The 26,843-nt window shown below is 37.4% G+C and overlaps 1 protein-coding gene across 2 annotated transcripts in view; it reads left to right on the top strand.

Annotated features, from left to right (window-relative positions):
* The window catches only part of NEDD4 (NEDD4 E3 ubiquitin protein ligase), a 48,799-nt gene extending 22,760 nt beyond the window's left edge, over positions 1–26,039 (top strand). For both annotated transcript variants that reach the window (XM_066328479.1, XM_066328478.1), the window contains 24 exons: positions 6,423–6,473; positions 7,259–7,320; positions 7,645–7,747; positions 8,415–8,584; positions 9,162–9,279; positions 9,417–9,584; positions 11,339–11,404; positions 11,992–12,111; positions 12,526–12,732; positions 13,834–13,911; positions 14,169–14,223; positions 14,313–14,371; positions 15,212–15,277; positions 16,542–16,771; positions 17,320–17,441; positions 17,540–17,610; positions 19,013–19,108; positions 20,073–20,146; positions 20,303–20,363; positions 20,936–20,995; positions 21,089–21,196; positions 21,790–21,886; positions 24,086–24,158; positions 24,236–26,039. In XM_066328479.1, the coding sequence (XP_066184576.1) occupies positions 6,423–6,473; positions 7,259–7,320; positions 7,645–7,747; positions 8,415–8,584; positions 9,162–9,279; positions 9,417–9,584; positions 11,339–11,404; positions 11,992–12,111; positions 12,526–12,732; positions 13,834–13,911; positions 14,169–14,223; positions 14,313–14,371; positions 15,212–15,277; positions 16,542–16,771; positions 17,320–17,441; positions 17,540–17,610; positions 19,013–19,108; positions 20,073–20,146; positions 20,303–20,363; positions 20,936–20,995; positions 21,089–21,196; positions 21,790–21,886; positions 24,086–24,158; positions 24,236–24,338 (2,418 nt within the window). In that variant the 3' untranslated portion in view covers positions 24,339–26,039. The remainder of the gene's footprint in view (positions 1–6,422; positions 6,474–7,258; positions 7,321–7,644; positions 7,748–8,414; positions 8,585–9,161; positions 9,280–9,416; positions 9,585–11,338; positions 11,405–11,991; positions 12,112–12,525; positions 12,733–13,833; positions 13,912–14,168; positions 14,224–14,312; positions 14,372–15,211; positions 15,278–16,541; positions 16,772–17,319; positions 17,442–17,539; positions 17,611–19,012; positions 19,109–20,072; positions 20,147–20,302; positions 20,364–20,935; positions 20,996–21,088; positions 21,197–21,789; positions 21,887–24,085; positions 24,159–24,235) is intronic.
* The last annotated feature ends 804 nt before the right edge of the window (positions 26,040–26,843 follow it).

The raw sequence follows: 26,843 nt of genomic DNA, 5'->3' as shown, positions 1-26,843 counted from the left end.
AAATGGATTTTAAGAAGATAGGTAAGTTGCAGAAAGGTCCACCAAAGGGTATTATATTTTCAATATGTATTTTAATGTCAGGATCAAGAGGTCCATGACCACTTACTCATTAGAAACTGGGGAGGAAGTACTGTTCTTAATTGCCACTATTATTATTCCTTAAGCATCTGCTCTTGACCATTACATGGAAAGGATACAAGGGTAGGCAGAGTGTTAATCTGACCCCCAGGCTCTCTGGTGCCTGCTCAACCCTTGCAGCCACAGAGGATCAAGTGGTAGAAATGCTTTCCCCTCACCCTTGGCAGCGAGTGCTCTTCTGTGTTCTGACACATGTTTTCTCATCTTCCAGAAGTGGATGAATTTCACAGATTAAGCAAGTAAGCAAAACTGAGTGGCCTTTTCAGTCATTTGCTTATGACTGACTTTCACCCTTGTCTGAAGGGGACTGCCCTGCATTTCTGTTAAGTGTCTCTTACTTTTTCCTTACTCCCTGTGACAAACAGAACATGCTGGTTTGGGAATGCAGCCAGCAAAATGTTTGTAGCTCATTGCAGTGTTAGTTTATGGATCTGTAATCATCTCTGTTTCAAGAGAGTGCATGATTCTATTTTTCTGTCATGATAGTTTACAATAAATCCAAAAGTCTACAGATAGATGCAATTATTGTTTGAGACCTTGGACTGTTTTCAGCTCTATCAACTGTAACATAAGCAAACAGAATTTAAGAAGGACATCAGCAAGTTCCTGGCTGAGGTTACATACAAACTTGAATTGGAGTCATTGAAGTTAGGGCATATTAAGATGCAAATGAGACACTCCAGCTACTCAGTAAGAGCAATGTGGTAAGAAACACAGAACTGGATTCTTTCAGACCTAGATGATTTCTCTGGCAATCAGTGGTTTTCCCAGCATAAGGGAGATGGCCTGTTTGGTAAGGTGAAAGTACAAGGGCTTTTTGAAGGAAAAGGAATTTCAGAATTTATTATGAACATTACTTATTTTTCAACACAGTTTCTACATTAGCCAGTAACAATGATTACTAATCATTGTTTCTATTAAGTTTGTTTTGGACAAATATTCAGCTTATTAATGAGAAGTCTAAAGGGGTTAACATCTGGCAAATTATACGCTAATAAAACCATATCTGAGATGGGAAGTGTAATATAACTTTGGTAGTATTGTTGAGCTTGTCTGAAATAAATTGTCATTCTGTTCTGTTGGAAAAGTCATTGTGGTTGGATTATTTGTGTTGTGGTCACCTTTTGTCATTAGAGGTTGAGGCACCCAAGGTCAGTTCAGACAGACTGGTTTTGGACAGGTGGGATTTATACAGAACGAGACAACCCCAGCCACTGAGTTCTGCTCTCACAGGTCCTTTGTCTACCTTTACCCCGGCAGCAGAAGGTTTAGGCTTGGGGCTGGGAGAGGTCGATAGCTGGGGCTTGAGGCTCCTGGTCAGCCGTGGGCTGAAGCTGAGTGTGGAAGGGGAAGCTGCGGTGTGCTGCCTGTGGCCACGAGGTGTGTGCTGCTGCAGAGGCACAGGGCAGTCCTGAGTTAGAGTTGATGCTGCATTTGCATCAACAGTCGACTTAAGAGTGCTTTTGAAAACTGCTGGGACTGACTTTGGAGCAGGGCAAGGCCATGCAGCCTGCATCCAGCCCTGCTCTAGGCTTGTTCTCTGGGAAGTGGCCGGGTACCTGTACAGCCCTGGGCAACTGATTTAATGTAGGGCTGAAAAGCAGCTTCCAGGTTCAGCCTGACTTTATGCCTCTGTGAGATCCTGAACTGGATCCAGTGAACTTCATGGGAGGGAGACCATGATGCAGATATGCTCCAGTTGTCTCCCTTTGGAGAAAAGTAGTTTATCTTATTTTTAATTCTATTTCTTCCCTCTTGCTCTGAAAAGCAAAAAGTTGATTGACTGCATCAAGTCCTTCAGCTGAATGTGTTAATTTGCCATCGTGGTAAAGATCTGGTTTATCTGTTGTTATTTCTGGGAGCAAATTACATGTGCAGATTTCACATTTGATAAGAGTTCTACACTTCTGTGTTTTAAGCTTTATAGTGTTAAATGGTGAAGGTAAAAGTGCACCTGGATTTTTTACTGTGAGAGTTTTTCAAACTTTGAAGTCTTAAGATTTTGCAAAAAAGCTTTCATAAATAGGTGCAAGAGTTTAATGTTTTTATACTGTTATAAAGATAACTGACAATGTCAGGAATGACTTGTTGAAATTGTACCTAATTAAATACTTGGTACTGTTTTCTAATTTTTTGTGGTGAATATTGGCAGATTTAACACAGGAGGACAAATTTGGATTGGCTTTTGGCTTTCCATAAAATATAATATATCTGCTTTTTATATGATAGCTTTTTGGCACATACATAGATCAAACCAAAGGAACTTGAAGTCCTGATGAATTAAATCAATGCATTAATAACTTTTGACATGTTCTCCGTTTATGTTTTTCTGAAGTATGTTTTGGTTATATTAGACAACTTGCTTTCTTGTGAACTGTGTAAGAAAAAAAAAAAAAGGCCTATCTTAAATTGGACTGTTAATGAACCATCAAGGACAAGTTCTGAAAGCAACACACATTGATGGACTAATATATGAATGTTGTCGTAAAAGTGCTGTAAACAAAATATGAACTTTTAAGAAAGCAGTAAGATTTTGATGCCAAATGTCTAAGCTATAAATGGAGAAACAGATGATGCTTTTTTCTGGTCTTTAGATAAGCAGTTGTCTGAAAATATCTTTGGAAGTGAGAGAGAATTAGTGGAAATATCTTCAGTGTCATTTCTAAACGCTGTCTGTTAAGCAGATGGTAAAACTGCTGAGGCATGTTGTGCTGACACCTTGCTGTTGAAACAGTCAGCAGGGCTGAAGGTCCTGCAGAAACACGTTGTGTAATAACCCTTGATCTAACAAAATGTATTCTCCCTATTTTGAAAATGCTGATGGGTTCTTAACATCTCTGTCAGAGATGCCAGCTTTAAGGAAATGCTTACGTGGCCTATGTGTCATTAAAAAAACCCTCCTTACAATCCACAGGTCCCCCTTAAAAATACAGGAGACTGGGACGGTAATGAATTCCATGCAACCAACTGTTTATTGCATTGCAAGATAGAGAAAACATTACTTGTAGAATCTGTGAATTTGGTACAATCTTAATGTCATAATTGAATCTTGGTTTTTTTGAAACAGTTACTTTTCCTTAATGAATAGGATATGCTGGCAGTATTTTATGGAAGAAAAAAAAAACCTCACTTTTTTCAATTTAGAGTTTAAGAGAACCAAATGATATACTCAGCGCAGCATGAAAAGAAAAATACTTGAATTTGCTAGTGTAGCTCAGGAAAGTTTTTTTTCATTCTCATCAAACTTGTAACTAATGTTGATGTTTGGGTGTTTAAACAAGAAGAATGTTCGTTTTATAAGGCATCTATTGAGCTCTTGTTTTCTTAAGCAGCGATAGTCCAGATCACTGTTTGTTTTTTCAATTTGAATTGATACTTATGTTCCCTCCAATAAAAGCTGTATGCTTTCTTGTTTTGCCATACAGCTGTGGATTTCTGTGCAAAGAGCAACCTGTGCACAACTAGCTGCCAGTTTATTCAGGAAAAGACTGGGAACATGCTTGGATTCTAATTAATGCACTAATACCACCAAACATTTGTCACAAAAATTGGTAGAGAAAATACTTGTTATTTCAACACCCTGGTCTTACACAAGAACTGTTTCAAAAGGCTGTGTGGTGAATCCAGCAGTTAAGAAAGGTGTTAAATTTGGTGACCCATTTTCAAACTGATAAAGGTTGTGCTCTCACTACTGCTCTTAAAGAGACTCAGACTCTGTGTGACTCAGATTGTGTCTGTTTAAAATCTACTTCAATTCCTGATGGGCGTTGCCGGGAAAAAAAGTCCCAAACCTAAAACTTATTAAGCATATATTCATAAAATAGACGAAAATTAGTTTTAAACAGAATTATTGTCTTCTGGTGCATTTCTTTGAATGCTTTGGCATTGCACTGGAGTTCTTCAAATGAATTGTGTACAGCAGCTGTCTGTCCTCACCTGTTTTTAATAACTTTCTACAGACTAAACCAGCGAATCAGTAAAATACAAGGCCTCTCTGTTAGTGCAGTATATCATTAATTGAGGTTTATGCCAAGCAGAAAGTTTGAGTTCTCTGGCTGTTAAGAAATTAGAAGTTGACAAGAACAACTGACCCACTTGTGTGTGTTGCCTGCTCTGATGAAACAGAGATCCAAACAGTTTCAGCTCCACTGGCATTTCGGTGCTCATGTGTGCGATGTCTGTTGCGAAGCTGCTTTGGCACCTCTTTGCAGGCAGTTAGTCAGCCTGTCATAGTGGGGCACATTGCTGGAGATCATTCCTGCTATCTGATTTATGTGTTAGTTGTTTGGAGGTCAACAAAAATCTCCGCTCAGGGTTTTGCTTTCTAGCTGGAGGAGAAAGTACTGTTTTAGAGTTGGTTATTGAGGCTAACTCTGCTAAAAATAGCAGGAGAGACAGCAGAATAATAAAGAGAATAACAGGAGCCCATACTCAAATTATGCTGGTAACAAACACAATGTTCTGAGGGTTTCTAAAATAGAGCAAACTTTTGTCCCACATTCCAATAATTTATTTGGAAAGCATGTTCCACTTGAGGATTGCCAAGAACTTTACAAATACTAAGCCTTTTAACGTGTCTAAGGTATGTGCTGTGCCATTTTAAAAAGAACCTCCTAGGCAAAAATGATAACTATTTTTATCCAGAATCCTGTGGTCTGTAATAGCACAGAAAGTTTTCCTTCAGTAGTTCAGGGAATCTTCCTCAGGTAGAAAACCTGTTGTAGCTTTCTATCTCAAATGAGTTTGTGGACTAAAAAGGCAGATGTTTTGTACATGTTTTCAATTTTGTCCCCTTCAGATCTGAACGTGACATCCATGCTGCAAACTGAATTTAAAGTGACATATCTCCAAATTTCTAGTATTTTATCACCTATGAAAATCCAGTAGCGCTTTTTGCAGGTGTAAAAATTAGAGGTTCATGTGAGAAGATGGATAGAATTAGACTGGAGTTTTAATGCTGTGAAACATTTGAATTGAAAATTAAAATAAGTTTTCCAGAAGGTAATTGAAACACATGGTTTTGCCCTGAGGTGAAGGAAATAGATGTCAGCAAGCTGCAAAGCCTTGTGGTGAAAAGTTTTATGGACAGACATGAAAGTTCTGGGGTGATCAGTTGGAATAAATGTAACAACAGATTTAGGAAAGAATGGGCACCAAATCTTTTGTTAACTGGAAAAATCAGGAAGCCTGGAATTTCAGAGGTTGCTCAAGCCACAGAGTTGAAGACTTTTACAGCTCCTTACTCAGTCTGTGTAAGAAAGTGAAGCCTTGTTGTAGTGTAGGAGTTGTTTTTTTTTAAAGTCATAAGCTTATACATACCTTCAAAATATTCCCTGCTTACCTGAGTTTATTCCACAGGCACTGATATGTCTTCATGTTAAAAGACCCTTATAATACTTTTCCTGCTTTTGTGAAGGTTCACAAAGGTTTTCAAATCATGAATTAATTTGAAGCAACTTAGCACATGCTCCATAATCCAGCAAGAAGTCAAGTAAAGTGCTGCTGGTGGTGATTATTGGTGAATACTGAAATTACTCATGTAGATTACTGAAATTGTAATTTCTTTGGCAAACAAAAATTCATGATGAAAAGTCAGGTATGCAATGATACTGTGTATTGTCAGTCCCTGTTCTGACAGCTCTGCATTCATAGTCTGCTCCCAGCTGGACAGTCCAGATGTCCAAGTCAGGCTAAAATCTTTGGATGGTCGTTGTTAAAACTAAACTCTGCAATGTGTGTGGACAGAAGGTATTTTTTCATAGTTCTAACAGATTTGCATGCCAAGCTTGGGACCACTGGAATTGCTGGAACTTCCAAGGCACTCACCACAGATTACACTTACTTTTGCTTCTTGTGATCTTTGACAGTAGCTGTATGATTTGGAAAAGAAAAAAATGTTTATACATGCCTGTTTCAGACAGCTGCCTAGATTTATGGCAGTTGTTGGGTGCTCCTAGGAGGAAGGTCCTTTAGGACAGTGCTGGAAATGCTGACAGTCTCGGTCTTGATGCTGAACAGCTCTCATTAGTCTGTATCATTTAGTAAATGGTCTAAATCTCCACTCACAGCTCCCTCAAATTTTGTTTTGAGAATGACAGAACTGTCCAAGGCTTTGAGTGTTGGGTCAATCAGAATTTGCTCTGTACAGAACAAGTTATTGCCTATAATTCAAAAGTGCTGTCAGGTTGTAAGAAGGCATTGCTGTGCTATCAGGGTGTGGGGACACTTTTTAAAACACTTTGCAGCTTTCAACTTTCTGTGGTGTTTGTTTTTGTTTTCTGTAGACTCGAGATGATTTTCTTGGACAAGTGGATATTCCTCTTTATCAGTTACCGGTTTGTATTTTTTGTTTTTAAGACTATGAAAGGGAAAAAATATTTCTGTATGCACTCTGTTAGTCATCTAAGGAAGTAAACAATACTGATAGTAAAGTAATTAAATTTTCCTGCTCTGTGGGTTCTTTGTTTTATTTTGTAGATCTGTTTGGAATTTTTCAGTGCTGATATTTATAAGATAATGTAGGTTACCTTGGATTTCAATACTGGAGTGCTTTCAGCTTTCCATTGTTTTACAGTCTTAAAGATAAGAAGAGATTGTAATTATTGTCATGTCTTAAAATATTTCTTTAAAGTCTGTAAATTTATTTTTACTGTTTCTTATTCACATAAACAGATATGAAAAAGAGCCTAAGTGGGAAATAGAGCTAGTGTTGCTTTGATCAATTTTTTTCTCTTTCTTGTATTCTTTTTGCAAAGCAGATAATTAGTTTTAAAGAAATATCACCAAGAACATTGAAATAAGTAAGCTTTAACATTTTTTTCTGAAATCTCAAAACATTAGCAGATACTAACAGATTTATCAGAAAGTGTCCTAAAAATAGGGTAGCAACCATGGCAAACCCTTTTCGAGAGCAAGTGTTTTATTCTGTAATGTGCATAGACACTGAACAGTAATTGTTTTCTTGAACCAGAGTACTGGTCTTGCTGCTAAGATTAAAGCTGGTATTACTGTTTTGAAATGTTATAAGGCCTTTAAAGAAATCAGTTGTAGATTTCTGATAATTTTCTTTGATTTCAAGTGCTTGATAAAGATTTTTCTTGAAAAAAAATTCTTATTCCAGACAGAAAATCCAAGTATGGAGAGACCATATACATTTAAGGATTTTGTTCTTCATCCAAGAAGGTTGGTAAATACCTCATGGAAATTCTAGTTTTTATATCTAAACAGTGCTCTTATGCAATTAGTTGTAAATATGTATGCATTTTCTAAGTTTTTCTGTTTCCATCAAAGAAATTTGAGGAGCCATTTCTAAGATATTCATGTTCTACTAAAACGTCAGCATTATTTTAAGTACTTAAGTATTCAGACGTCTGAAGCCTCAATGCCATTAATTAATGTAGATTATAAAATGTCAATTTTGTGTTGGAACACTTAAGAATAATCCTCTAGCTGTGCTTTTTCAGCTATTTTGTTTTACAAGTGTATGTTTTATTTTCTCTCCTGCAGCCATAAATCTAGAGTTAAAGGCCACCTTAGATTAAAAATGACTTACTTACCTAAAAACAATGGATCTGAAGAGGAAACCACAGAACAGGCTGAAGAATTAGAGGTAGGAAAAAATGTATTTATTGCTGAAAAGTGAATGTTAGGCATCACTAAGCTATAAATAGCGTGTTAGAAAGAAACCAGTTAAAAGTCATTGCTTGAATCTTGCCTACAATTTAAAGTGTTTAAGTTTCTGTGGTAGGTACTGTTTAATGTTGTTTGACCCCAGGCAGACACTAACATCTCTCTGGTTTTAGAATTTCAACTCTCTCCAGTCTATAGGGATATTTTGATCTTACCTACCATATATGTGTAATCTTTTTAAGCACATCCAAAGTAGATTAATAGACTTCTTTTCCAGACTTTATTCAACATACCTTTGCTGTAATTAAACTTTGTTACAGAATGGTGTGTTCATCTCCCTTATACATTCACAGCACATCTATGAAATGACAATATTTAAGCTTTTAATGTATTTGGTGAATGGTGTTTATTTTCCCACAATTAGCAACTTCTGATACTAATATATTTAAGGACTTTGAGTTAAAATAGGATTTCTGCATGCATAATATGCCCTGTCATTTTTTAGAAATAAATACACTAAAATAAGAGTCACATTCGCTGACTTAAGATGTAATGGAACTACACCTTAAAAGGGGAAGCGGCTTGATAAATTAAGATATTTTTTTCAACTTTTGTAGTATTAAAGGTGGTTATATTATGTCTTTCAGCCTGGGTGGATTATATTGGACCAACCAGAGGCTGCTAGCCAGCCACAACAGCAGCAGCAGGAATCCCCTCCACTGCCTTCAGGCTGGGAAGAAAGACAAGACATCCTTGGCAGGACCTACTATGTCAATCATGAATTCAGAAGAACACAGTGGAAAAGACCAACTGCACAGTATGTCTTTTAGCCTGAAAATTCAAATCTTATATTAGCTAGTGTAGTTCACCCTAGTTACATTGAAAGTGAGGAAAAATAAAAAGTGAGCAGCTTGAAAATTAGTAGAGACCTTTCCCTCACTTAACTTAGAAGCCCTCGTGCAGTGGTCACTGGCTAGCGGTCATTTTGACTTTACTGTGCTCTGGAAGTATGTCTTCAAATAGAAACTGGTTGCAGTTGAAGGGATAACAACTATAGGAATGGAAAATAAATAATTTTTCAGTTTTCAGCTTGGTCTTTTCTTCCCATCAGGGACTTAGTTAAATTGTTTGCCTTATTTTTTTAGGTTTATTTTATTTTAGGTTTATTTTTTTTTCTTTTTCCCCTGGAATGCTACCTGGTTCTTCAGCTTACGCTTCACATTGACAAGAATGCTTATTCATTTTAAATAGTTTACATTAATTTATATAGTCCAGACTGTTTCTTTTTCTTCTGCCAAAATGACTGTGATGTATGTGTTTGCTGTTAGCCTGGCCTACTGTTGAAAGATAAACTCTGGCTGCTGTTTGCTGACTTCTCCCCCCTGCCCCACCAGGGACAGCGTGGCTGTTGCAGACCTTGGCAGTGTGCAGCTGGAGGCCCAGCACGTGTTCACTCACCGGCGACAGATATCAGAGGACACAGAAAACACTGACAACAGAGACTCCCCTGAGGTAAAACAATAAATCTCAACATGTTTCTGACATGCAAGTGATTTTTTTTTAATTTAACCTACTCAAAAAGCTTGTCTTAACTAATCGTAACTTGGAACTACTTTTAAAAATGTTTCCCCTCTATTTTTCTTTTAAAGAGCTGGGAAATTATAACTGAAGATGAGGCAACAATGTACAGCAGTCAGAACGTTCAAATTCCTCTCTCGCAGAGTAGCTGTGACATACAGAGTCATCTTGCAGAAGAATTGAGTAACAGACTTACTACCTCTGGAAGTCCAGCTACTGGCCAGTCAACAGCTTACACTGTAAATTATTTTTCTCATTGTTCTGATAGAATTAGATCCATAAATATTTTATTTAGGAATTATATTTTTAATTTCATCTCAAATGCACAGACTTTAAGATTAGTCTTTTTACTTTTACTTCTTCCTCTCTGCTTTGCTTATATGGATTTCTGCCTGAGCTTAAAACAGATTTATGGGAGCTATTTGTCAGTCTGTAAATCTACCTCTTATTCTAGTGTCACAGAGTGCTGAAAACTGTGACGCTATTGAAAAAATCTGTCTGTATCCTGAAAGATTATTTCTAAGGGACTTGTGCTGTGTGAGTTACTTTTCCCATTAGAACAAATTCAAAGATTAACCATTTTTCATTTTGGATATTGAGATAAGGTTTTATGATTGGGTTGTTTAAACCTGCTGCTTCCTTAGCAGCAAAAAAGGGAGCTTGCTCATACAGTTCCAGCCCTTGTGCCAGCTGTGAAACCTGCCTGACCTCTGTGTGAGTCTGTTCAGCTTGCTTACCCAGCAGAAAACTACTCTCCTTTCCTTAACTCTGCTTTTTTGGAGTTTGAGCAACTGAAACAGCATGCTAGGTTGTCTGAGAAATGCTACAGGAGCAGAGGGAAAACAGCAGGCGTTTGTAGTCAGGGTGAAACTCGACTTTTTGGTGGTAGCAAGCAATTAAATAAGCTCAGCTGTCCTCTGCAACCCGAGCTCCACAAACAGCCTTGTAACCTGATATGTGACATGAGAAATCCACTGTTCATTGAGGAAAGCCTGTAGAGGTGACCCAGGCCATATAGTCAGTTAGATTTTGGTATTGAAATAATCATTAGTTTTTGGGATGTTGAGAAAGCCTTTCCAAATGTTAATTTGGAATTGACAACATTTATTTGGGTTTCTACAAATGTATCACTCGTGTTGCTGGAAACAGTCAAGTGAGAGTAACAAGACTTCACTTGATTTCTGCTATTCAGCATGGGATGGATAGCAGTGAAACTGTTATTTCAGCTTGCTTGGGTGGACTGAGCAAAGAAAAGGGCAGATGTTCAAATTATTTGCAAGAGACAGCTAGAATGGCAGTCTTGCCTTCCTTCATGTGCATTACACCCCACCCCCTTCACCAAAAAAAAAAAAAAAAAAAAAAGAAAGTTAATCATGCTTTTTCTTTGAAGTACTCCAATAGTATGTGGATAGGGAAAAAGATAGGGAAAAATCCTTCAAATAGTTGTGGAAATTCTGGAGCAAAATGAAATACAGGTGCCTAATTGCAGCAAATGAGATCTAAATGTGGCTTTAGGCAGGAAGATGGACACTTATGCAAAGTCCAGGAAATGAATTGCTCTTCTCTAATTGGTTATCTCAGACTGTCATATCTTTTAGTTATTGACCTAATCTACTCTCTGGAAAGTTGTGTTAGCTCTGCTCTATCACAGATTTTACTGACAACACAAAAAGTTCTATGCTGTAAACTCAAATATGCTGTAACAATTTGTAATTAATGTTTTGCATGCCAAAACATGTTTTGCTAGAGTTTTCTGAACTTTCACAAACCTCTGTCATTCTAAGATTATAACAGACTGTGAGCTTGACGTTTCTAGCTGTTAAAACAGGAGGTTGAAAAATACGATACTAAATCATGTTGCAAAACAAATACAACAGTTTTCTCAGGATGGAAACTGAAATAGCTTGAAGTGTGATAACCATGGTTGACTGTTTGCTGCCATCCTTAAAGCTGCAGTAATAGCTAATGTGTCATTCCTCTCCACTCCTTCAAGAACCATTCCAGCAGAAGAGGTAGTCTGCAAACATACAGACTTGAGGAGCAGCCTGCACATCCAGTGGTAAGTCATTTTTCAAAAAGCACAGGCTTTTAGCTGTGTTAGGTGCTGACATTTCAAATGGGATTTGGCCTTCCTTGCCCAGCAGCTGTCCTGACAAAATGGCAATTATGGGTCTAGTTCAGCTGCAAAGCTTTCATGTTTCAACTTTGTTTAGACTTAGATTGATGCATAGCCTGCAGGAGGAAGTAGTCTTGCCCTGATAATATGAATTTCGTTTCTCAAATGGTTTGCCTTATAATTGTTTACTTCTAATTAAAAGCTATACCACATTGCATTATGTTTTCATGGTGACACTGGAAACTGTGATCTCACAGCCAGAAGTACTAGGCTGGATCGGCCTAAACCAGGTATATAATTGAATCCTTTAACATGAGGAGTTTGAATTTTGTATAATCAAACAAATAAAAATCTGTGACTTTATACTATTCAGGAAGGACTAAAATACTTCTTATCTATTTTATCTAGTTCATAAAAGTCTTGAACCTTCTGGAAGATAGTTTTGTTGTTTTAATTTGACAGGAAAACCTTTTCACAGTAAGTTTCATAGTTTCCTTAATTGTTTTTCATCTGTTATCACTAATATGTAGTTACTGCCTACTTCGTCTGGATTACCCCCAGGCTGGGAAGAAAGACAAGATGAAAAAGGAAGATCATATTATATAGATCACAATTCTAGAACCACTACCTGGATAAAGCCAGTTGTACAGGTATTGCCTGTCTTAAGTTTACTGATGATTTTATTCATGGAACCTTTTAAACATCTTGCGTAATAGAAGCGGAGAACGACTTTGAAATAGAACACGTGAAAGGCATAAACTGTAATATATTTTATAATTTATAACGCATAAAATATCTGAGAGACAGCACAGAGAATGAGGAACAGTAATGTTTATGGCAAGTCACTCTCCCTTCTGGAGAGTGGTAGCTGAGGAGGTTGGAAGGCTTCTGTAAACCTTCAGCACTATCCATGATCATTAGTCAATGTGGTTGATATTAGGAAATCTGTTGGGGACTTGCTTTATGAAACTGCTTTCATGAGTCAAAAATATAGGTTAATAGAAGAAAGATATTGCTTTACAGGGCTTTGATTTGATAGGGTGTTTTTTGGTCATTTACCATAGATTGCTGTGGAAACAAGTCAGGTGTCAGCTGCACAAAGTATTTCTGCAGGAAGACAGCCACAAGCAACATCAAGTGATTCAGCACAACAGTCTTCTCAGCAGCAGCCTGAAATGGAGCAAGCCTTTCTCCCTAAAGGCTGGGAAGTCCGACATGCACCCAATGGGAGACCATTCTTTATTGACCACAATACCAAAACCACAACATGGGTAATGGAAAACTGTTCTCATTAACTCAAATCCTAGTTCCTCTTGAATCAAATATTTGCTGCTTTCGGCAAGCTTCCTTATGTTCCTTTAGTGCCAAGATAGCTGTCTGTCTGTTCAGGAGCAAGGTCAGAGCATGGTTCTAATAAAGCCGAGGTGGGGTGTTCAGTCCCTGTAGAGGCCATGGAGATGGACTCCATGATCTTTATGGGTCCCTTATGGAACACCCAACATGTTCTGTGTGAGTCTGAGTGATATGTAATAAAAATGCCAAGTTTTAATACCTGTCATGAGTAGAAGATTATCAATTTTACTTATTGTGTTGGTACTTGAAAGCTTAGCTTGGAAGGAGAACAGCAATCTGCTTCACAGATGTAAAGCCCCGCCTAAATGACATTTGCAGAACTGTGGTAGCTTATAGGAGCTGTTCACAGAAATGAGTTCTGTAAACATACCTTCAACAGGAAATCCATTACCTTGAGTTTATCACAGAGCACAACACAATTTTCTGTGAATGCTTAGAAAAGCAGACCATATGGATGAGGGAGTTGTACAGCTGCAGTTCCACAGAGAGGCACTGCACACCACTTGGCAGTGCTATTAGATGGGCTTAAGCGTCTCAAGAGTAAGTCAGTGTTACAGTCAGGTGAAAAGGAAAGAGAAATGCATTTAGTTGATTCAAAACGGGTATTCTTTTCTCCAGGTAGATGGAAAGAACTCATTTAACACAACTACCTTCATCCTAATTCCTACAAAAAAACCCAGCATATCAACCAAACAAAAAAACCCGCCAAACCCAAAAAGTATAAGATGTGTCAGAAGTCACGTGGAAAGAGTAATTCAACTCAATTACATAAAAATTGAGTTGAATGACGGATTCATATTTATATATATATAAATAAAATAAAGTGAAAGGTTACTAGAAAATTATTGTAAATTACTGGAGGACTGAGAATCTGCAAGGATTCCTCTGGCTGCAGAATATGCAACCATTACCTAATTGGTACTAGGCATGTTCTTTACAAAGCCATTAATAAAGACAAAAAAAATTTCAAAACAAAACAGCAAAAGGATTTTAACATGCTGCTTGTTTTCTTTTCAAAGGAAGATCCAAGACTGAAAATTTCTGTTTATCCAAGGAGAAAGACTTCCCTAGATCCAGTTGACCTGGGCCCATTACCAGTAAGTAAACCATTCTGTACTTGTTTTGCAGAAGAAACAATTCATCTATTTAAGTCAGCATTATTGAAATTTGCATATGAGAAAATGCAGCCTGCTTTTTCCTACAAAAAATACTGTTTTGAATTTCAGTGCTGATACTAGATGGGGAGGAATGCTCACAACTGCAGATCTTGTTGAGTTCTATGCACACTCTATGATCAGAAATTTATAATAAAAATTTAATGAAAACGTGTAATAAAAATGTTGCCTTTTTACAGCCGGGGTGGGAAGAGAGAACCCACACAGATGGAAGAATATTCTTCATAAACCACAGTATGTACAATGTAGTATTCTTCCCTACTCATAATTTTATTTGTGAACATTATTTAAATTAATGGAACGAATTGAAAAATGTCTTGCAGATACAAAGAAAACACAGTGGGAGGATCCTCGACTGCAGAATGTGGCAATAACTGGACCAGTAAGCTTTCCTAATGTAGATTTTTATATTTTTCAGAAATACTTTTAAAAGAATCCAAACCAACTCCTGTCATTTATCAGTTAGTCGGTCTAGTAAGTGAAACTTCCAGGTGTTTGAACAAAGCATTTTTCTTTCTTTTTAAAGACTGTTTAGAAAACCTTCTGGTCTTTAAATGCCAGAAAGAAAAAGCAGTTCCATGGTAGTAAGAAAGTTTCCTTATAGATGGAGGGGAGGGATTTGAAGTGGGTAAGAAGGTCTATTTTTTGCTACACGAGCTCAATTCATGAAATAAATTTGAGAAAAAAGAAGAAAAAGAAAAACAGAGAAAAGGGCTTAAAAGGAATTAAATTAACTTTCAACTGAAAAATAATAATCTAGCTTCAATACTCAATTTGAAGTGTGAAATTACCAGAACTAATTGCAAAGATAGTTTGCATTATAATTATAGATGGGTTTTAGTGTTCAGCTGATATCTGTGTTTATTAATAGCCTGCGTGTGTAAACAACCTTCGCTGTCCATGGAAAATAGAGGTGTTTGTAGCCAGGTCTCTCATGATACAGCAGGGAAATGGACGTGTTATGGACGTCACCAAAGGCATTTTGGTCACTTTGATCTGAGCCACTCAGGGATCTCAGGCAGTTCCATCAGCTAATGGGGAAGTACAGCGTGAATTCTGTGCATCTGATCTGAACAGAGAAGTGCTTTTCATTCCTGGTGTTTATAAATTGGAAGTCTCCCCTGGTACTCAGTTAAATATGTATTCCTGTTATCTCAGAATTTAAAGGGGTTGTCTGTTTTTCACAAGGCATAAGACTTTTTTCTTTTTTTTCCCCCCAAAGGCTGTGCCTTACTCCAGGGACTATAAGCGGAAGTATGAATTCTTCAGAAAGAAATTGAAGAAACAGGTTAGTAATCAGTAGGAATCCAGCAGAAGGTTATGAAACTTAGGCCTCTAAAGAAGGGAAATCTCAGGTTACAGGGAAGGTAAATTTACTGTCGGATCACAAATACATTTGTGAAGCACCAACTTGGTAACAATTGTGTTTACTCTAACACCAGGGTTTGTGACTTTATGCACTAATGAGACTGCAAGCAATCTAATTAAAAAAGAAATTCTCAAAGGTTAAAACGTCATGAACCTGAAAGTAAGATTGGCAACAGAGAAGTTTGGAAATCCCTGATCAGGCATAGAATCGGTTTTGAAAGTCAAAATTTAGAAAGTTCTCAGAATGTATTTTAGTCTGTGTATGTAGAAATCTCTGCTGTCATCATGATCAGGCTGGTTGACTGCAATAAATTGTTACAGCCTCAAAATCTGAAGTTTATGAATCTTGTTTCCAAACTCTTCCTAGTTTGAAGTGGCAGTGCCAGGTATATTTATAACATGTAGCACAAAAGACTGTAAATAGCATCTGGACAGCCAGATAACAATGAGTCTGCACAAGTTCAATCAAATATTACATCCTTGGGAGATATTTTACATATATAATAGCCCTTGAGTTTAGATCCATGCTTCACCTTCTACCTGCCAAGTCTCTCCATGCATTTTGAGCTGACAAGTAAATTGCACACAATTATACATGCACCTCGTTTTTTGTGTTCCTGGTCAAACAAGATTGACATTCATTCAAATGTCAGTATCTTAATCTGAGAAGTGAATGAGAGCTCAGCCACACAATACAGTTGTAAAACAGTTGTGGTAGTTTAAGAATTACATACAACTGTAGATTTTGTCTTATGTAAGAGAGCAGGACACGTAGGCTTATAGAATATTGAACTAGAAGGTGAAATAAGTCAGGTAAAATGGTTCCAGATAATTTTATATGTCAACTGTGAGCTGTTTTTAATCAAGTGTGTAATATGATAAATGTTCAGTGTCAGAAGAGACTCCTTGCTGCATGCAGGACAAGTGCTCATATGCTGTTACTAGTAAGAACTTAGTTTAACTGTATTTTCTTAGCATGAAATAGAGATTAGTATCTGAAGTTCTCTTTGCTAGTTGAATTGTAGGTAAATAGAGCCTCTTTTCAATCATACTGTGTTATGTTGCCAGGTTATGTAAGGAAAGGGTTTTCATGCTCTTTGTCTATTTTCAGAGTTGCATATTCTGCAAAACTAAGATGCTGGGTTTTGTTTCATTATTCTTTGTTTTCATATTCTCTTTCTTAGAGTGATATTCCAAATAGGTTTGAAATGAAAATTCATCGCACAACAATCCTTGAAGATTCTTACAGAAGAATTATAGCTGTAAAGAGAGCAGATTTCCTTAAAGCAAGACTTTGGATTGAATTTGATGGTGAAAAAGGTTTAGACTATGGAGGAGTGGCCAGGGAATGGTTCTTCCTTCTCTCTAAAGAAATGTTTAATCCTTATTATGGATTGTTTGAATATTCAGCTACGTAAGTAATACTGCTCTGGAAGATGTGAAAACATAGGAAAAGAAATTGTATTTCTCATACCTGCTTTAAAAATGAGGTTCCTGCTGCCCTTGCAAATGTATGGGAGGGTTTAGTTGATAATAACTGCAATAATCTGCACAATTGCTTGACAGAGGAGTAATGTAAAGACAGTACTTGTGGGGGTTTTTTACAGCAGTCTAATGTAAGCCATGCCATTTTTGCATGGACAGACATGTGCTTGCAACCATCTCCTGCACACAGAAGAGGCAGTATGTAACCAGTAATGCAGAGAATGTTATTATACTTTAGAATGAATGGGAGTTAATCCCTTCTCTTTGGTACATCTCTAACTTACTAAGGTAGTTTATGGTGGTTGTTTCTGATCTACTAATAGTCTTCTATTGCATATTGTTTAATATTAGATATCATCATGAAAAGCAATTATCGATTTAATAAGTGATGTCTTTCAGATCTTCAAATGTGCGACTGTTCCAATAGTACAACATTTTGTTTTTCTTTCTCTTCCCTGCTCCCTCCTTCACCTTCAGAGATAACTATACTCTGCAGATCAATCCAAACTCTGGACTTTGCAATGAGGATCATCTCTCTTATTTCAAGTTTATAGGTCGTGTGGCTGGAATGGCTGTTTACCATGGCAAACTTTTGGATGGTTAGTATTTATCTTATGTAATGTGATATTCAGATTAATACTGCATGTGTTTTGGGTTCCAAGTTACATCTGTTAAATTTATTTCTTCTTCTTTAAAGCCTTTTTTATTCGTCCTTTTTACAAGATGATGCTCCAAAAACCAATAACACTACGTGATATGGAGTCTGTGGTATGTAATTTGCTTTATCATGTGGATAATTTTCCTGTTAGTTTATAATGTTTATGTGTATATGTATCTTCAATGACATTTTGAAGGTTGAAAATGCATGATTCAAAGATATCTTAGGCTACGTCTTTTGTGAGTCTGTAAGTTGTATAGGAATTAAAACTTTTAATGAAAATCAAAGACCTAGACTCAGGTTCAAGTCAGTTAAGCTGCATTGGAAACTTGAACCTAAACTTTCTATGATGTTTTCTTAAAATGTTTTAGACACTGAGGTTTTATAAAATTAAATATAAGTACTCTTAGAATTCTTATCTTAGTTTTTTTCCTTTGATTATAAAAATAATTTCAGGGCCTGAAAATATTTGAGTGATACAATGTTAACATTTTTAGAGGAATAACATGTCCCTTAGACTTTTCTTGTTTAGTTGCTTCCCTGAAAATGGCTCTTACCCAGAATGCTCATGGCCAAAGTAAATTCTTTTTCTATTTTTTTAATCTGTTACTGGTTTTGCTGCCCTTTAAGATTGCGTCCTGATTTTTTTTTTTTTTGGTTGGTTTAGTTTTTGTTCTGTACTCTAGAATGATGGAATGGTTTGGGTTGCAAGGCAGGGACACCTTCTACTAGACTGAGTTGCTCCAAGCCCTGTCCAACCTGGCCGTGAACACTTCCAGGGATGGGGCAGCCACAGCTTCTCTGGGCACCCTGTGCCAGTGTCTCACCACCCTTACAGGAGAGAATTTCTTAATATCCAAGCTAAATCTGAACTCCTCATCCCATCACAAGGTCTCTCACTGTCTGTTCTGTAGCTCCTGTGTTGACACTGGAAGGTGCTGTAAAGGTCTCCTGGAGCTTTCTCTTCTCCAGGCTGCACACCCCCAGCTCTCCCAGCCTGTCTCCAGAGCAGAGGCGTTCCAGCCCTTGTAGCATCTTGGTGGCCTTCTCTGGACTCACTGCAGCAGCTCCATGTCCTTATGCTGGGGGTCCCAGAGCTGGGCACAGCTGAGCAAAGGGACAGAATCACCTTCCTCTAACTTCTGGTCACATTGCTTTGGACGTGGCCAGGATGTGGTTGGCTTTATTTTAATTTTCATTTCCTAAGGTTCTTTGTAGTAATGCCTGACAATAAAAAGAAGATAAATAGAGGATGAGAGACAAGAGAAAAGTCCAAAATATATTACTTCAGCTAGTGCTATACCATCTTACCACCATTTTTCTATGTGAGACATTTACATAGATTGCTGAGCAATGGGGTTTCAAAGTTTTCAGAGCTTTGTGCAACTGCAGTGTCTCTGTATCCAGTATAGGGTTACCCTAGGCAGAAGTGTTCACTGGGCCATCATGGAGCCTCTTGCAGTTTGTAATGTGGCTACTTTTAGTGTTTACTATTTTGTAATTCTCTCTTAGGATAGTGAATATTACAACTCTCTGAGATGGATTCTTGAAAATGATCCAACAGAACTGGACCTCAGATTCATAGTTGATGAAGAACTTTTTGGTCAGGTTAGTGTGTTCATGTAATATAGAATAGACAAAACATGAGAGAAAATACTTGACCTGTGAAATCAGGGGGTTTTATCTGTATGGTGTTAAGAAAAGCCCTTCACTCACTCAGCTCTTTCCACTCATGCAGTGCTTTCAACCTGGTACAATAAAGGACTAGGAAATACGCAGAGCTTTAAAAAATTGCTTGTGCTTTTTGTTGACTACTGCTTGCATTGAAATGTAGTTGTTGCTGTGAAGGCAACCAAGACTAAGATATCCATAGTACATTATTTGGGCTGGAGTAGAGGTTGGGTTTATGTGATTGGCTGGAATGGATGAGCTGCTTTGGAAACTGATGGAATCATTGGGAGATAACATGTTTCATTTCTCTTAAGATGTACTAGAAACCTATAGAAGAAACAAGTTCGTTATTGCATACAAAGCTATTTAACATAAGTCATGTAGAAATACCGCCAGTCTTGAGTAAACATCCAAATTACAGTTGCCAGCGAATCTGAGGATAATAATTTTTGAGGTCTTGTGTAACAACAGTGATCCTAAGAAGAGGCAATGAAAATGTACATCCATAACTGAAAATGAGATATTTGTCTTCTGAGGTTCTAGTAGTCACTTTGTAACTGGGATCATTGCTGAAGTGGTTTCTGTAATTGTTTTTCCTTGAGATTTGGAATGAGGACTGGGTCATGGAATATCCAGTTAGAGAAGCGTGCTTTACTCTGAACCTCTGTGCAGTTTTAGGTGGTGTGTTGTAGCAGGTCATTTCCCATTTCACCCCTCAATAATAGTCTTTTTTTTTTAATGTACAACATTTTATTTATTAAGTTACCTGTGTGACTGGATTTATTTCCCATACTTTACAAATTCTGCAGTCTTCAAGAGTTGCATGAGTTACCTGCTATTAACATAGGAATACTGTTATACATTCACCTTGTTTAAGACCTGTTCTGTGCATTGCATTTAGACCCATCAACATGAACTGAAAAGTGGTGGATCAGAAATTGTTGTCAACAACAAGAACAAGAGAGACTACATTCAGTGAGTAGCAGCTGCTGTGTGCAATGTACCTCACTGGGTTGCCCTCTAGTATACAGGGGCTCTGTGTTAGCTTTATTTACAAAAGGAAGTTGTTGCTTTCTATATAAATCACTTTTATTTTAAATGTGGTTTTGTTTGATTTGGTTTTTTTTGCAGTCTTGTAATTCAGTGGAGATTTGTGAGCCGAGTACAGAAACAAATGACAGCCTTTAAAGAGGTATAGTTTTAATTACAAAATAATTTCTTCTAAGAGTTTGTTGCATCTGATACAAGGTTTTTTGGACACTCTGAAGACCCATTAATAATTTTGTTAAAAGTATAAAAAAAGGCAGTGATACTGTTTGTAGTGTCAGCTTTGAATTATTTCAGAACTAAAAATATTTTGGTATGTTTTTACTGAGGTGTTTAATTCACCTTGAAAAATTTGCTTATTTCTCAATCCTGACTGACAGCTTTAGCTGTGGAGCAAACTATTTAATGACAACTGCAGAAATTAAACTTAATTATATTAGTTGGATTTAAACTTGGCAATTTACCCTTTTTTGTACAAATTGTATTACACAGTTGATATTCAGACTTCCATACTCATTGCTCAGTGTTGCACAGAAAAGATGTGAGAAATTAATTAAAAGTACTATAACAAAAGTGGGGACTACAGGTGTCTAAACATCTGTATTTGATAAATTTCTTTGGTTGTTTTTACCAAAGCCTCTAAATGTCCTTCTCAATGACTAAAAATCCTAAAATAATGTTGCCGTAATTTTTACAAACTTCCCTCATCTTTTTTAGGGCTTTTTTGAGCTAATACCACAGGATCTGATTAAAATTTTTGATGAAAATGAGCTAGAGGTAGGTGTATCATGGAAAAGAAAACAAACTCTGTTGAAACTTCAGTTTACTGACTAAAACTTTGGTGTTATTTGTTTTTCTTTATCTATGTAGTTATTAATGTGTGGATTGGGAGATGTGGACGTGGCTGATTGGAAACTGCACACAAAATACAAAAATGGCTACAACATAAACCATCAAGTAATACAGTGGTTCTGGAAGGTATAATAAAGTTCTAAAATTTTCTTACTGAAAATGTGTTCAAAAGCTGCTGCCTTTCTGCTAGTTTATAGTTTCATTCATTAAAAGGTTAGGTAAATATTATTTGACCATTAAAATTCCTCAGAAAGTAAGAAAACTAACTATGAGATGCATGTTAAGAATGTAAATGCAATACTGATGCTTGCTTTTTAAAAAAGATCCCTGTCTGACTGGGGTTAAAAATATTTGTGTAGGTTTTCCTGGCATGGTTACACTAAAGAGGTGTTAAACTCTTCTGTTTAATAAATTACAGGAATTTGGCTTCTAGTTCATAACATCAAGAAACTTCAAAGAAAGGAGGGGGCCAAATCTTCAAGGGAAGCATTTTAACAGCCTGCTAAGCCAGTAACCATACCCTCGTTACTGTGCCATTAAAAATCGTTGACTTCATAGCTTTAAGCAATAGGTAGAGAAGTAGGCTCTGTGTCACTAAAAAAGATGCATATGTATATCATAGACAGTGATTTAGAGGTAGATACTATGTTGCATAAGTCTACTAGCTAAAAACCTGAATTTAAAAACAAATCTTTAATTGTGATCATTATCATACATAGGCAGTCTTAATGATGGACTCTGAAAAGAGAATAAGATTGCTTCAGTTTGTTACTGGCACATCACGTGTCCCCATGAATGGGTTTGCTGAGCTGTATGGTGAGTACTTAAGATTATCTTCACAATTAAGTAACAAAGAAGCCGATACCAGCATTGTCCTGATCTTTGACTTCAGACACTGTCAAATTATTTTTCAAATTCTGTTTTAAAATTTAGTAAGTACTGGCAGTTACATGAAACAAAGTTAGAGAAGAGTCACTTATATCACATATTTCCCAAGTTCTATAAATACTTTGTTTTAATTCTGGTTCTGGAAGTTTTTAAATGTATGGGAGTCCTCAAATGAATGTGGATTTTTAAAGTTCTCAAGAGCTGCAAAAATCCCTTTTTAACACATGATTGAGCTTGAAGAAAATTCCCAGTTATCCAAGATCTGATTACAAAGGCATGCTGGCATCAGCAGTTAACTTCAGTTCCACAACTGCTTTTATCTGCTCATAAGCCACGGTTGTACAGATGCAGTTGTTTGTAAGGATATACTCCAAAGGAGACCACTGAAATGACACGAGTTAAACATAAAGTACTGAAGCTACAACGCAGAGACTGAGACAAGCAGAGGACAGCAGGGAGCGAATTTCAATAGCAAAGCCAGAAAAGCCACTGAGGGCAAGCAGATAGAGCCGCCACAAAGGGTGGGGACGCTTGGCTTAGGGGAAGTCTGTTCTCAGCTGCCATCACCTATTATGTTTTCTGCTAGACTACTTTATTAAGGCTAAAAGTGCTTGAGATGCTGTGCAAATGACTGAATAGCCTAACTCGCCTCTTTGATTAAACATTTCCTTTTTTATAAACAAGACATTAATGTGTTTATAAAACAAAAGGGTTGTGACAAAACCACCCATCATGTGCTGCCATTTCTCCATGTCTTAATTTTCATCGTAAATACTTGGTTTATTTTTTTCTCTGCTGTTCCATCAGTAAGTGGGTTGTGAGTTCCAGTGGGAAGAGCAGTGTGCTCTGCAGGCTTAGCCGTGTGTCTGCTGCTGCACCGAGCCTTGGTGTTGATGGTGGTACAGCACATTGCTCATCACAGGGGAACCCAGTCAGAATTCAGCTGCCTCAGGAGCTCTGACTGTTTGTCAGAGAACACGACTAGAGATGGAACTAAGAATTGATACAGTGAAATAAGTTCTTGGCTTCCTTTTCCTGGGGATTAGAATATGCTTGGACAGCCTTCTGTTTATTTACTCACTCGTTAATGAAAAATTCAGCTAGCAGTTGTGTTGCACAGTGCTTGCTTTGTGTCTCTTACAGTTATTTCTGTTTTACTGTTGCCAGCATGCCATCCTTACCAAACCCCAGTAACAATTACATTTCCTGTACCTTGTGTGGAAAGAGCTGTATGTGGTTTTTCAGTGTTTTGTGCTGGTCGGTGGCGCTTTGCTGCTGCTGGGCTGTTCCTTCCCACGGCCGCTCCGCAGCCCTGGAGCCGCTTCCTAGCGGAGATCTCCCTCTTGTGGCACCGCCGGGTGTTTCTGCTCCTCAGACGCCAGTGCTCAGACCCACCCGTGCTGCAGCGCTGGGACACGGAACAGAAATTCTCTGACGAGATCGTGAATTCTTTGTCTTTTTTTTTTTTTTTTTTTTCGTAACTGCGCAGTCTTCTCCCAGCTTAAGAAAATGGTTATAAAACGCTCTTTGCATCTACTTGGTGAGAACTGAGAAGTCAAAGAAACTTTGAGAGATGAGATGCTGTAAGACAGTTGTTGAAGGATAGAGGGAGCTGTGGCTGCCTTTGCTAGCCAAAAATGTTCTCTCAGGTGCAAAAGAACATCCTGGGAATACACGTGATTGCCGTGTTTCCAAAAGTTCTCACTCACTCTACATTGTTGTTGTGTTTGTAAAGGTGAACATTGACTACTTTCTACCAGGTTATAAAAAAACTTGGCATGTGGTCATAAACATGTATAAATTTACACATGCAAAATTCATAGCAATATGAAATTGTCTTGTCCAGAAAACTTCAATGCCAGCTACTCTGCATGTACATTTAGGTCTTAGGCCTATGAGCTTCAGGTGTAGAGGCTTCTTGAAAGTGAGTTATAGCAAGAAATAATTAAAATAGAAGTGAATTTGTGTTATTGACTATTGCTGCCTATAGTCCATATTTTATTCATATAGATAGCTCCTTCTAATGTCAGAACTGGATTACAAAACCCCCAAATATGTCATAATTTGAATCTCTGATTATAAAAGGATTTCATAATAGGGTAGAAATTGATGTGTTCTTCTCTTCAGGTTCAAATGGACCACAGTTGTTCACAGTTGAACAGTGGGGTACCCCTGAAAAACTGCCAAGAGCTCATACCTGGTGAGTATTTAATTCAGATAAATTATGACCTCTAGGGAAAGTGATAAAATACTTAAGAGTTTTCATCTGTTTTTCAGCTTTAATCGATTGGATTTGCCTCCGTATGACTCATTTGAAGATTTATGGGATAAACTTCTTCTAGCGATTGAAAACACTCAGGGTTTTGATGGGGTTGATTAAGACACAGACATAAATTATGTTGGTCCAGTGCTGCAATTTCATTTTAAGGGTTTACAAAGAAATCTGAATTTTCCAGGGACTACCATTGTATTTAGTCACATGGCTATTGAATCTTCATAGTATCTCGTGTAAAATAACTAAGTATTAAAAGTCACTAACTTTTGAAGATGTACTTTGTCATTTCCATAGTTTTGTGTACTTAGTGATACATGCAATATACACATTGGATCAGCCAGTGCCAAGTAAGTCAGAAACGAAAATGTTTTTAGCAGTTGCCTCTTGTACAATATTTGAGATTGTCCTGCAGTAAACTACTGAAGTAAAGCTGTGAAGAAATCTTTGCAGAGGATTTAAATTTGATTTGCTGCTTTAAGAGGAACAACTGAAATTGTTAAACTGTTTTTAAAAATACCCAGCCAAACAAAAAACACCCAGCAAACCTCATGTATTACATTATCATAATCTGTGCTGCTTCAAGCTCTTTGCAACAGATCTGCCCAAAGCACCTTATAATTCAGCATATTAGATAAAACATTGGAAAACATTTGTTTGCAGAACACTGACTTGCTGACACAGTTCTTAGACTTATGTTTCTAACTTGCTTTTGCTAAAACAGTGTAACAAACCCAAGATTTTTATACCAAACAGATAAGCAGCATAATTCTGAATTACGAGAAATAATATCCATTTTTTGTTTGAATTTGTATACTGATGTTGGTTTATTGAGTGTTCATCACTTTTTTTGATAAATTTATAGTTGAATGATAATATTTTCAATTCAGCCTTTTGCAACAAATCAATCTTAAAGTGAAATTTGTATGGATATCACTCAGTATTTAGTTACTGATAGTTAGAGGCCTTTATTATCCATTCTTGCAGTATTGCACTACATAACAATAAAAGAACATGTTTACAGGGTTTTCTGGGCCAAATTCAGCAGTCTGTTATGTGCAAACTCCTCTGAACTGCATGGAGATTATGCACATGAGATCAGGTGCAGAATTTGGTTCTGTGATATGTTTACAGGTTGCTAGTTTCTACAGCTGCATTTTTATATTTTTTTCTCCAGTATTAGTCTAGAAACCAAATTTGTTAATACAGTATAACCAAAGTCATAACCAACAATGTGCAATTTATTGTAGATCAACTTGTCATATATAAATATTAGTTTGATTTATTTTGTAAATGTGGATATTTTTTGTATTAATGTTAACACTTTTTTTGAGCAAGTGCTGGTTAAAATGATTAGCAAAGTTGATTCTGAAAGAAAAAAAATTGGTTTGTATACCTGGCTTGCTCAAATTTTAACATTTTATTACCAATATGATCTGAGGAAATGACAGTACCTAGCTTTGGCCAGCAAATTTCTGTTTAGTCACAGTCTTTATAAATATGCAAGAAGGAAGTGTAGCACATCTCTCTCTGAAGATATGTAAATTATGTAACAAATATTAATGGGTCTTAAGGGATATTTAAAATCCCACTTTGTTTTATCCTTTGACTAGGTCATTAGGACTGAGAGACGTGTAGACATGTAAATAAAGGTAACTTATACAAATTTCCCAAATCTATATGCAGTTTTGTAAAACGTGGATGATATATCAGTAAATCTGTATAGATTTGAATGTAGCAGGTTTTGTTGCATACTTTAAAGTATAAAATAAGGATCTTGAGAGCATAAATAAAAGTTTATTCTAATAAGTTGTGATTCAGTTCTTTGAAGTGCAAATCAGTAATCTTGAAATAGCAAGAATTGAGTAATTTTTATACTCTTAGGTAGGCCACAGCAGTAGTTCCACCACAACATGCTTCTACTTTTGCAGAGCTGTGAAGATGCAGCAGTGCTGTCTCCTGGTGTTCTGCTCCTGAGATGTGCAGCCTTGGAAAAATACACATTGTGTTTTTATAGCAGCTCTAGGTCACTGTCAGCCTTCAGTGCATGGCCAGCTGGAGATGCTGAGGAGAGGCCCCTCAGCAAGGCCACTGACCAGGTGAGGCAGGGCCAGGCTCCTCCCTGCTCTGGGAACCCTCCCAGCAGGTGCACAGCTGCGTGGGGAGTGGGAGAGGGGCCCTGAATCCCTGCAGCAGCAGCAGGGAGTGCCCAGCAGCATGTCCTTTCTGTGGGCTGTCAACTAGGTTTGTGGGGGAGTGGTGATGGCAGCTTGTGCCTCAGTAAAGGAGAGGCTGGTGCTGCTGAGTGTCATAGAATGGCCTAGGTGGGAAGGGGACCTTGAAGATCATCCAGTTCCAGCCCCCTGCTATTGGCAAGGACACCTTCCACTAGACCAGGCTGCTCAGAGCCCCGTCCAACCCGGCTGGGAACACCTCCAGGGATGGGGCAGCCACAGCTTCTCTGGGCAACCTGTGCCAGTGCTTCATTCTCACAGTAAAGATGGAGTAAAGACTTAGATACCTAATCTAAACCTACTCTCCTTCCATTTGAACCTATTCACTTGTTCTGTCACTACATGCTTTGCCCCATCTATCCTGTAAGTTCCCTTTGGG

This window comes from Sylvia atricapilla, chromosome 13 (assembly GCF_009819655.1).
Source record: "Sylvia atricapilla isolate bSylAtr1 chromosome 13, bSylAtr1.pri, whole genome shotgun sequence".
Classification (NCBI taxonomy): domain Eukaryota; kingdom Metazoa; phylum Chordata; class Aves; order Passeriformes; family Sylviidae; genus Sylvia; species Sylvia atricapilla.
This window is presented reverse-complemented; position numbering and strand designations above follow the sequence as displayed.